This window comes from Electrophorus electricus, chromosome 16 (assembly GCF_013358815.1).
Source record: "Electrophorus electricus isolate fEleEle1 chromosome 16, fEleEle1.pri, whole genome shotgun sequence".
Taxonomy (NCBI): Eukaryota; Metazoa; Chordata; class Actinopteri; order Gymnotiformes; family Gymnotidae; genus Electrophorus; species Electrophorus electricus.
Window position 1 is genome coordinate 1,621,730 of NC_049550.1, and position 12,139 is coordinate 1,633,868.

A 12,139-nucleotide genomic window follows, 5' to 3' on the forward strand; every position below is an offset into this window, starting at 1 on the left:
CAGGAAGACAAAATTGATTAACATGAAATGAACACAACATGAGGGCTAGTATAACAAGTATATGGTTAGTATAAGGAGACTGAAGAAAATCCATCCTAAACTTCTTCTAGAGAATCAGTACCCTGACCTGCAGAATCCCAGTCTGGTTCACAAACTACTCTGTTTTAAAAAGATAATATTGCGTCGTTTTCCTGCTACTGGGTACATTTGCATAATGTGGTGAATATGGAAGGCCTGGGGCATCAGCAAAGATCTCTCTCACACCGTAAATGGTCTGTTACCAATGCTGCCATCCAGGTGTAGACTACAGAGTAACTGGGCCAAATTATTTCGCTCCAGGCAGTCAGACTCCCGAACAAGTCTGCCAGACGCTGAAACTGAACTATTACTTCAGCTGTCTACACTACCCACTGCTGCCAGTCACTCTGAATGTGAGATTAACCTTCACGCGCTTTAATTTCTACACATAATCTGATCCTCTGACAATATCCAAACTGCTAAAGCTTATTGACTATGTATGTAAAACAGCAATCCACCCACACCATTATTCACTTCTTACCATCTGTTTTACTGTTCTGTTTAGTGACTGTTTAATCTACTGTATGGTGACGTGTATAATTGATTGTGTCGTACTGTGTACTGTATTTACTTTCCAGTTGCACTGCTGTCTGTTTGTCTGTCTGTTGTTTAATGTCAGTGTATCACAGTATACAGTATATATTGCAGTTCTCACTTGACATCTGTGGTGAGAAGGAATAAATGAAACCAATTTATATATTTTGGGACCTAATGCTGCCAGCTCCATGTTGGCAATTCTGCCTTCTATAAATACACAGGTACACAGACTTGGCAATTTAGACCTGCTATCCCTCAGTGTACAGCACACATTTGCATATAGGTGCACGCCTGCCGGTTGGACAGGTTCATTCGTATTCAGGTATAAAGCTGTGTTGTAATGTGAGTAAAATCTAGTCCATCTGGTTTTTTCTTTCTAAAGACAAGGGACATGAAGAAAAATTACAGCTGTATCATTCCATCTGTACTCAGATGAGAACCAAAGTATACTTTAGAGAAGCTTCGACACTGAATTAGAGATTAAATAAATGTTGAAGAAACGTGTTTGTCCCTACAGCTCGGAACTAGCAGTCTTGATCCTGATGATCTGGAACACCTACTGAGAGAAAAACTAACACTGTTTTCAGGTATTTGATGTATACTTTTTCTGTAGTGTTTTATTTCTTTTTGTTTATTAGTGTTGTGTTTACATAGCTGCCCTATTTCTAAGCACTACAGAGGAGCGAAAACATAAAAATGAGGGCTATGGGTTTTCAATTTTAAGTAAAAGATAGAGTGAATTTGGGTAATCTGGGACATTTTTTGCAATTTTGAATTGTGCGTCTTATTCCACGTGTCACTATCTAATACATGAGAGCAACACATTCTAACTTTCTGTAATCCCCAAGATTAAGTACATCGGAAATAAAATGTAGCTATCACACCCAGAGGAGACATGCCACACTCATTAATGTTCCTTAATGTGCCAAATAAATAAATAGATAAACTCTGCATTTGATAATCTGGGCCACTGGCAGACTAATATGGCTGGAGAGCTAATTGATTATGCGCTAATTAGCTGTATATCTATATTTAGCTAAATACCAGATAACAAGCTAGCTATCTTGGTCACTATCAGACAATCTGTTTGAACAGACAGGGACAGATTGTATTTGTACCATGAATTGCTGTCTGACAACTGCAGGCCATATTCTAAATCTCTTTGGTTTAGCATTTTATACACCAGAAAAGTAGGATTATATAAAATTATATGATGAGACAGAATAATTTATGTATGCAACTTCAGGAAGTCCCTACATTTCAATTTCCCCCATTTATATAGAACTACTAAAAGCTTGCTGTCCTACATTGTCAAACATATTTGATAAAGTGAGACAACTAAAAATGTTTGGAAAAAAGTAAAACAATTATCTTTTTTTTAAATCTTTTATAAGCAACACATCTTGTTGCTCGAATAGAACACAACTAGCCACACAGCATATGTAACTAAAAGGAATAAATGGTGAATTATTAATTACAACACGCACACCACTAGCCACATATTAGAATATGGAATCAAATGGACTCAGAATAATTTTATTTAGCCACGTCATGGTGAGTTTGCTATGGTGAGGGCACTTATAACACACAATACAGACTATAAAGGTTCACAGTCTGTTCATTTAAGAGGAAAATCAATAAGCATTTAACTTATGATGGAATGTGACCATGGGCATAACTTCACTTTGAAAATGCTGGGAACAAGAATGTGGAAAGGGTTTTGCATTAAAATCAGCTGCCTCTAAAATTCATCATGGGCAGAATATAGTATATATATCTGAAGAAGATTCCAGGCGAGCGTAAGAAGTTTGACAGTGTGTGTGCGAGTATTATGTGTGTAAGAGGTTTGATTGTGTGTGTGTGTGTGTGTGTGTGTGTGTGTGTGTGTGTGTGTGTGTGTGTGTGTGTGTGTGTGTGTGTGCGCGTGTAAGAGGTTTGATAGTGTGTGTGTGTGTGTGAGTATGATGGTGTGTATAAGAGGTTTGATAGTGTGTGTTAAAGGTAAGTTTGAATAATGGTGCCTCTCATAGATAGAAGCAAAAGCTCTAAATGTACTTGTTCATTTATTGCAGGGCTGAAGGAAAGTTTGCAACATGCCATCATATAAATACCTGTTTCTAGTGGTATTGATGGGAGCTGTGATGGTTGGGTATGTAACTGCAGCTTTTTGATGCCTTCAAAACATTTGTTGAATGAATCTTCTTTTATCCTAAACACTCAGAAAAGTATATTATTGTTACACTATACAATTGTTATTTTACCAATAACAAAAAATAATATTGATAACGCTACAAAATGTTTGATTCCTTTCAAAACTCATATTAACCAAATCAAATGTGTTTAAAGTTTTAATGAAGCATGAGTGCACATGCTGAGAAATACAACTTTTATTGAGGGCAAATCCAGGGTCAAAGGGAACAAGGTCATACAACCAGAATATTTAGATAAAGAAACAAAACCAGAACATGTGATGATAAAGAAAGCAAAACGCAAAACACAAAACTAAACACAATGTGCAAACACGCACAGAACAAGCTAATATTGGAACAGGGAACAAGGCAGTACATAGAAGATAAATGTGTAATCCAGAGACAAGGAATACAGACACAGTCTTATTGCAAACGACCAGCAACACAACAAAAGAAACGTGTGGCTTAAGTACAACAACTAATAAGGGCTAATGAGACACAGATGAAACCAATAAGGGGGGGGAGAAAACTTAACAAAAGGCTAAACAGGAACACAACCAAAAATCACATGGCTAGGCATCGCCATGGAAATCATGATGCCAGGGGAGGGGCATTTATGACAAAAACAATCCTTTAAACACTCAGTTAAAAACCTTATGGAGGAAACAATCACTTATGGTGATAAACATTTGCTGAGAAAATTACTTACCCGTTCCTAGCTCAACAACACCGAGAATAAAGGGTAATCCTGGCTTTGGATATTGATTTGTCATAAACAGATATTACAGAACAAATAAGACTATATAGGTAAGAGCTATTTATATAACTGTAACCTGAGGAGCTAGGATAAATAATAGTACCAGAAATAGACTAATATAGCTTAACACTATTTTTTTGTTAAATTAAGTTTCTGTACGTTTGGTTTGATTCAAGGACTGACAGATAAGGCAGACAGATCCATGTGCATATTAGACAGCTGAAGCTCTACTGTACTCCCCATAATGGACAGTCTAAATGTTTATGCATGTGTAAGTGCTGGCCAGGGTGGTCTATCCTGCCCCAAGCATTATTAAATACATGCGACTGCCACATTTACTACTGTTGGTGCTTTCTTGTATCCATATATAACAATATGTCTCCAGATCTATATAAATGTAGGTTTGAGTATAACTGAGCTCTTTGATCTTTTTTAGCCTTTTGTTAGAGATCTAATTTGATGTTTACAGTTTTTTCTACCTTGCGCTGTAAAGAGGCAATTTGCCCTTAGTATTTAATTGTCTGTATAAGTCTACTTTTATGTGTCATCTGAAGATGATCTTTTCTAATCTCCAGGGTAATTTACGTGGGCTACACCTCTGACATGTTCAGGTAAGCCATAAACTGTGCTGCCCACAACCTCAGTTCACACACTTTTGCTAATATGCATTCTGTATAATAAGAGTCCAATGTAAGGACTCATGCACATACAAACATACAGAGAGAGAGAGGGGGAGAGAGCTTCATTATAATCTGTTCTGTTTTCAGAAATGTACAACTGGGGAAACACATGCTAACACACTCAAGGAACTGCAATATGTAAGTACTTATTTAAGAACAAACAACTGATTTGGTCTGTGTATCACATTGCATCACAATACTCTCAAAGATCTTGACATTGTCCTAAATAAGTTTTTTTAAAGAACAATTTAACAATTTAACTAAACCAGTCAAGTGTAAGTTCATAAAGAGCAATTTTGTCCTTCCCAATTTCTTTTCAATATGTTTTTTGTGACATTGGCAGCACAGATGGAGTGAGAGGAGAGGATAAATCAAAGAGTCTTTATTTTTCATGACTCTCAGGAGTACAAAAGAATAAACTGCAAGGCAGCAGTAAAATAAAGAAAACAGATACAGTTTAAGACATGGGCTTGCACTGGATGATGGGCTGCCGATAGCGCCGTTGGTCTGGAAATGCGCAGTGCTGACGTAAGGAACCTGTCGGTTTAGAGAGATGGAAAACAAGGAACAGGTGTGAAACGTTAAAATGCTGGTGCAGGTGTAGTGAATGCTGGTGCAGGTGTGAAAGAGTGGGCGAGTCCCTCCTGCTGGATGGTCCACCTACCGTGACAGTTTTATTTGGTTTTGGATAATCACATGAGAACATGACATGGAAAGCTACAAGCATCTTGGAATGCACGTGTACGATAAGATTTGTGCTTTTCTCTTCATTTTTCTCTCCCAGCCACAATCCTTTCTCAAAGTAAGAGCCAGTAGAAGCAAAAAAGAGCATTAATGCTAAATAAACATTATATATTATATTATATATTATATATATAAGTACCTTGCATAACTATTCACCCAGCCCTTCCTGGAGCATGTTTTTGTATGTTGTTATGTTACAACCTGGAATTGAAAATAACTTAAAGTCATAAATCTGCACAAAATAGTCTATAATATTTAAGTCTGTGTAAAGTCAATATAGTTTAAAACAAATTAAATAATTGTGATTGGATAGGTATTCACCCCCATTGCTGAGAAAACATTAGTTCTGGTGCAACAATTGGCATCAGAAGTCCCCTAATTATTTGAATAGAGTGTAAATTTCTGTGATTAAAGGTGTTATATGATCTCAGTATAACAAAGGTGTTGTTTGTGGAAGGTAACAGAGTTTGAGAGCATACCTGCTTTGATTGCTCCTTGATCTTCATGACAATTTTGTAGGTGTGCTTAATTAACAATTCTTAATTCAGTCACATTTCATTAAAATGGCAAGTTCTGCAAAAAAGACCTTGATCATTGACCATGAACCACAAACTTTACAACTAATAGGATGTTTAATCAGAAAAAAAAAAAAAAATAGTAAGATGCATTAAATAAGAATGAATGAGGACTAGGTTAATAAAGACCACAGTTATGAAATTCAACAAAACAAAAATTACCCAGGGCAGTTCCTGGTTAACAGTCTGCCCATGTCCAGAATGTTGTGTAAGTGTAGAAATTCTGGATGGCCCAGTGTTCTGGCCAGCTCCTCCGGTGCATTGTGTGATGGTAGAAATTCAATCATAACAGTTAGTGCACATTGGAATCAGATGGTCAGGTGATCTTGGCAAGTGTAGGTGGGATTTTCACGACAAAACATTGATGGTCATACATATAAACAAAAACAAACGAGCACCAAAATGGAGAGTGTCAAGCTGCTGCATCTTAGCTACTTAACAAGCGGGATTCTTCATTCTGTTCAGCTGTTTGCTGTTAACTGTCCAAATGTTCACGTGGTGCTGAACAAAGAATGAGAGAGAAGATAGAGTTTCTTTCTTGAGTTTCTTTCTTTTGAGGTCTAACCTTGTTGAAGGGGAAACCAGAGAGAATGAGATGGGTATTTTGACCTGATTTCTATGTGTTATTAAACACTTCCCTCTTTCTTCCATTGGCGTAACTGTAAAGATGAGCAGTAAGGAGGTGGATGCAAGTGCGGAGAAGAGCGAGATTTATTGGGGGCAAATCTAAAGTTATAGTCGTGATGGTAGTCCAGGGTCATTGAGCCAATACGTAGAGTATGGGGATACATGATAAACAAACAAACACATAAAGACAAACAGGGGAAGTAGTCTATAACAGATGCTATGAAGACCTTGGAGGCTAACAAACAGGAAGGCTAGGAGAAACACAATGAACACAATGAACACTGTTCATTGCTATGAAAATCAGAACATAAACCAAACAAACAGAACTGCATGGAGATGTTATGATGTACACATCTAAGGCAGATATAAAAATCCCTATACATTAGAATTAAAAGGAAGTACATCTCATTTCTACATCAGTCCCATTTAGTACACAAACTGAATAATATTTTCCTCCACATTGTTGGCAGTAATGAAGTACAACTCCCCACCTCCTAAATTTCAGTTGAACACCTGTGCTTAAATGAGATATTACTTACTAAAGAAATAGCCACTTATTAGTTTTTCCTTATGTGCATAGCTGTATTTGTTTGATTTTGTTTTAGGCCTTTGTACAGTCCAAGTTTACTGAATGGGTAAGTAATATATACTCACCAAGGGTACTCTTATTACTGATGAGATCATTTTTATTGTTCCAATCAGAAGTAAGATGGGAACAATGAAATCATTATTGATTGTGTACATGTTTGTGTTTGTTTACAGTTGTGTAAGTTCACTGAATAATTTGATCTCCCTTTGTTTGTGTCTTGGCTTGGCCAATAGCCGTAAGGATGTTGTTACAGTGACACCATGGTTGGCTCCAATTGTGTGGGAAGGCACATTTGATACGAATATCCTTGATGCCACCTATAAACCGCAGAACATCACGGTGGCAAACACTGTCTTTGCTGTCGGCAAGTACGTCATTATCACTTTTCTGGACATTTTCATGTATAAAGCATAAAGGTTATAATGTTCTTTATGAAGTTATATTTCAAATTCTTGGAGGTTAAACATTAGTCTAAACATGAAATGGGAAAGGACATAATGTTATTCTAAGTTTGTCTCAGCAGCTATTAATGTTAAATTTCATACAGTAAAATTGGAAATGGAAAGCCTGAATCAAAGAAAGAGAGCATCTGGTCAGTTAACCTTGAGACTACGCCTTGTGCAACAGTATTTCACAGGAAGTACAGTGTAAACAAATGGGAAGTTCACATTTCACATTTTAGCATGTATAGGGTGATGTCTGGGCTATTTAGATATAAAAAAACATCAATTACATGAGTAATTTGTTAAAATAAATTAAAATAAAACCACGCTAACTCCCATTGGACTCATCAACTGCAACATCCATATTTCAGTCATTGTACACACACCTTGGCTGAGACACAAATGTACCTCATAATGCCTTAGTTGACATTCTTTTTCATCAAAAGGATTCTCAGGCTAAAGCATCCAGTCATTTTACATTTCTTTGCATGCTTGAATGACACAAATGTATTCTTCTGCTGTGTTGGGAGCACAACCTGGGAGCACTTGTGTTCCTGCTTGTGTGACCAATTATCACAAAAATATATAATATCACTCTGGGCTCACAGATGTAATAATCAAGGTATGTTTATTGAATATGCAGAGATACCAAAAACATGCACAACAATCAGTGAATAAGATTCTAATAATGACTGGAGTGGTTAGTTCACTATAATCATTATAATCACAAGCTTAGCAATGTAAACAAGCTAAATTTAACACAAACAATTTGTGGTGGATACAGGAAGCTAACTAAACTAATAAAGAAAAAAAGTAGAGAAACAAAAAGTAAATAGGTTATTTTATGCAATATATGGGCATAACCAACCAGGTAATCTACTTATTGATCACCAAGATCAACAAAGAAAACTTATTAATCAACAAATTTGTAATGAATGTATGCCTACTGTCTGGATCATCCAGACAGCACAGAGAAAGCAATGGAGAGTCCAATTTGGAAATGATATTATTTTACATTTGTGGCAAATACATTTATTTTAGCTGATGCTTTTATCCTAAGCAACTTACGATTATGACTGTATGCAACCTTCCGATTACAAGTCAAGTACCTTAACCAGTGAGCTACCGCTGCTCTCAAATATTAGCATTTGAGATAATAGTAGATTAACCTGGAGGACGTTAACATTGCAAAGTTGTTACTTTGTGAATCTGTGGGCTGAAAAGACTGGTTGTTCTGGTGGGGATTTGAGTCCGATGGACTTTATAGTGACGGTTTCTTGAGTCGTAACCAGGCTGGTGAGCTTTTTCCTTCTCGTCCATGAGTTTATGACATCAAAGACGAAGGTGTTGAGGGTCAGAACATCAGGCCGTCTTGACGCGAGGCCGTTTATAGCTTTTTTGCTCAATCTCAAAGCACCAGTGGGTTCTGGGTCTGGTCCGTGGATCAGGGGGTGTATATTTTATACAAACCTATACCCATATGTTTGCATCAAGACTTGTGTCTATTGTAGAGATTGCATTACTTTTAATGAATTTTTGATTGCTAAAACATCACAGCAATGTTCAATTTATTAAAAGGCAATATTAGCTTCATACCTTCATAGTTTAAGGCTAAACCATTTTAGCTTCATTGCTATTAGGCTAAAAGGTTATGCTGGGGAAAATACTCTAAATGCTGTAATATTGTAAATAAATAGTATGCTTTCTCATTTATACTTAGAATTTGTGTAACGCTGGCCTGAGTGCTGCAGGGCGCGGAACAGGACTCACAGACCGCCTTGACGTTGAGTGACATTTAATAATATAAAACACAAGACAACGTTGGCACTCGCACAAAACATTAATTCTGAAATTCTTACATTAACCGCATGAACATTAATAACAATGACTAAACAACATTAACAGTGATTCTACAAAAACAGTACCACTTCCAGCACCAGCGCTAGCACCAGCACTAGCACCAGGGCTCACACTAACTGGTGTTTAAATAGACAGACAGACACGTAACGATTAACTCCATGCAGGTGTGAGTCCTTACGGAGGGTGTGACTACAAACAGACATGCAAACAGACACGGCGGGCCATACCACATGACTCGTGGTGGGGGTTGGGGGGGCTTTCCTTGACAGTTTATAGCAGGATTATAGATTTTTCCAGCAGTGAATGGAAACATCCAGTGATTCGTGATGCAAACATCACAGTGGTCAAAAGCCTTTTTTTTAATGTGAAGCAACATTTGTATGGAAAAGCAAAGATTTCTATCTGTATGGGAATACAATTATCAGATGAGCCCTGAGTTAGGTAAAAAAAAAAAAAAAGCAGTTATTTTGTTACTGCTACCCTTTAACTTCTGCTCTTCCATTTATTCTGTTTTACATTTCCTTTTATCTAAATTCATTATATTTGGGTAACGTTCCCCTGGGTTGGCATTGCTGTTCATGTGGTGCTGATCACCACCCGGTTCATGTTTGTTTTTGATTTGTTCCTTTGTTATATGCCATGTGCTTTTTAAATTCCTTTCTCCACCCTTCCCTTGTGTGTCTTGTCTATTCCCACCCTTAACTGTAATCAGGCATTTCTTGTTTCTGTTATTCTGTCTGTATATATAAACTCTGTAGTGCGTCAGACTTACTGACTGTTCACTGAATATGAAGCATTTTTAAATTACTGCAAGATTAAATCATAACTGCTTAAGGTTGACAATTATTATTAGCTGTTAAGTACTCTGATTTTAAAGTTTGCAAACTCAATTATCACAAAATCAAGGCATCCTTGTGTGACTAGAGTAGTCATAATCAGAGGAAGTGCTGTATTCATTAATCCCCAATACTTGCACATGTACAGTATGAGATGCAAATAACTGAAGACAGAAGAATACATGCCTCTTGCTGCAGTTCAAATGGGACAAAAATATATGATTACAAAAATAAGCAGTTTTTTTAATCATCTGCCTTAAAATGGCAATAGGTTTGCTTGGAAAATGATGATGCTTAAGTTGCTAAACCTTTGTGGTGGTTGTTGACTAAACTGATACTTCACAGTTAAATAAACCCTATTTGTTCTTCTGCCCCACCCCAGATATGTGCAGTTCCTGAAGGATTACCTCGAGTCAGCAGAGCAGTACTTTATGCTGGGGTACCGTGTGCATTATTACATCTTTACAGACCAGCCAGAGGCAGTTCCTACGGTAACACTGGGTGCTGACCGTAGAATAACTACACTGAAAATTCCAGGCTCAAACCGCTGGCAGGAGATCACACTACGCAGGATGGAGATGATTATGAACCTCATTGAGACCCAATTAGTCAATGAGGCAGATTACATTTTTTGCCTCGATGTAGATACAAAATTCTATGGTCACTGGGGGGCAGAGAGTTTGAGTCGCCTTGTCGCCGCTGTACATTTTGGTTTCTACAGTGCGTCACGTGAACATTTCACATATGAGCGCCGGCCCGAGTCTCAGGCCTACATCCCATATGGAGAGGGTGATTATTACTACGGCGGGGCGATGATTGGTGGGCTTGTGAGAGAGGTGTATAAAGTCACTAAAACCTGCCATCTGTGGCTGAACATGGACAAAGCTAATTCCATTGAGGCAGTTTGGCAGGAAGAATCCCACCTGAACAAATACTTTCTTTACAACAAACCCACCAAGTTGTTATCACCTGAGTACCTGTGGAATGGACCATATCAAAATAATGAGGTGAAAATGATCCGTTACTCACATGTGTGGAAAGATGTTAGTAAGGTACGGCCAAACTAACCTCGCAAAACTATTCTGAATCTTTAGATATCACTTTCCTTAAAGAGCTATAGGATCAGTTAAACCAACAGTGGATAATGCATCTTATTTAAAATAATGTTAGACTATTTTTGATCATGTTAATTTGTTTTCTAAGGTTTGATTAATAATATTTGCTGTATGTGTTTTTTGCTTTGTTTTTTAGTTTTCGCTTGTATACAAGGCCTAGTTGTGCAGAAACCTCTACACTAAATAGTCTCTTAGAGTAAATCGGAAACGGTTTAACACTTTTGCAATCCTTGGGCCAAAGCAAATAGTTTGAAACTCCACCTTGGATAATATTCTGTAAGGAACATGTAAATAAATAAACATTTTTGAAGGCACTCACCCATCTTTGTCCTAAGCAGGCACACAAGGCCTGTCTGTTGCTGCATAGTGTTACACAGTTGTTTCATGAACACAAAGGCCCATCACTCTTTTAAATGTTTTAAAGCTCACATACAACATAATAAACTGTTTACATGATCATTTCTTGTTTGTATTGTCTTAATACAGACCTCAACATAGTAGCCATGTTCAACATCACTTGCTAGTCATGTAATTGGGTTGCCAATTCTTGATAAATATTTAAACAGTCAAGCAAGCTGTAATGTAAATACTATATGAAATGTAATACTGTGTGTACATGTAGTGGTAGAGCTGTGAAACCTGACCTACATAATTAATGGCATCTTCTGTTGAATCCAGGACTTGTTGCTAGGTGGTGCCATTTCCAGATTAGGATTGGGGATTGAATGGTTGATCTGGGGCCCAGTAGGCTGGTGTGCTGGGAATGTGCTGTCATGGGGGAGTTCCGTCATGGCACGACCCCCTCCTCCAAGACTCCTTGCCATGTTCTCACGTGTGTGTTTGTGTGTGTGAGTGTGTGTGTGTGTGTGTGTGTGTGTGTGTGTGTACGTCTAGCTTCATGCCTCTACCTTGTTCACTGATCATGTGTCTCACCTCTCCATGGTTATGTTCCTTGTTAGCATGTTTTTAAACCCTTGTTTTTTGTCGGTGTTTGACTCTGTGTGTTCTACATGATATGCTACTCTTGAGTGTTTCCAGTTGTGCTGTTCACTATATTGATTTGGTTTAGTGTGTTTGTTCTGTTCTTTGTGTTTTGGTTTCAGTTTTGT

The 12,139-nt window shown here is 37.5% G+C and overlaps 1 protein-coding gene across 1 annotated transcript; it reads left to right on the forward strand.

Annotated features, from left to right (window-relative positions):
* The first annotated feature begins 1,018 nt into the window (after positions 1-1,018).
* LOC113583521 (histo-blood group ABO system transferase-like) lies at positions 1,019-11,451 on the forward strand. Its single transcript, XM_035534904.1, has 7 exons — positions 1,019-1,202; positions 2,688-2,764; positions 4,137-4,172; positions 4,329-4,379; positions 6,793-6,822; positions 7,010-7,144; positions 10,298-11,451. Exons 2-7 carry the CDS (start codon positions 2,709-2,711, stop codon positions 10,980-10,982), a joined length of 993 nt encoding a protein of 330 aa, XP_035390797.1. The 5' UTR covers positions 1,019-1,202; positions 2,688-2,708; the 3' UTR covers positions 10,983-11,451.
* Positions 11,452-12,139: the final 688 nt, after the last annotated feature.

What these genes read in the sequence shown, in the direction of transcription:
- LOC113583521 (XM_035534904.1), top strand. Translation starts at nt 2,709, where the DNA reads ATGCCATCATATAAATACCTGTTTCTAGTGGTATTGATGGGAGCTGTG. An exon ending in ATGGGAGCTGTGATGGTTGG is followed by an intron (nt 2,765 to 4,136) that starts GTATGTAACTGC and finishes TCTAATCTCCAG; the next exon opens with GGTAATTTACGTGGGCTACA. An exon ending in AGTCCAAGTTTACTGAATGG is followed by an intron (nt 6,823 to 7,009) that starts GTAAGTAATATA and finishes CTTGGCCAATAG; the next exon opens with CCGTAAGGATGTTGTTACAG.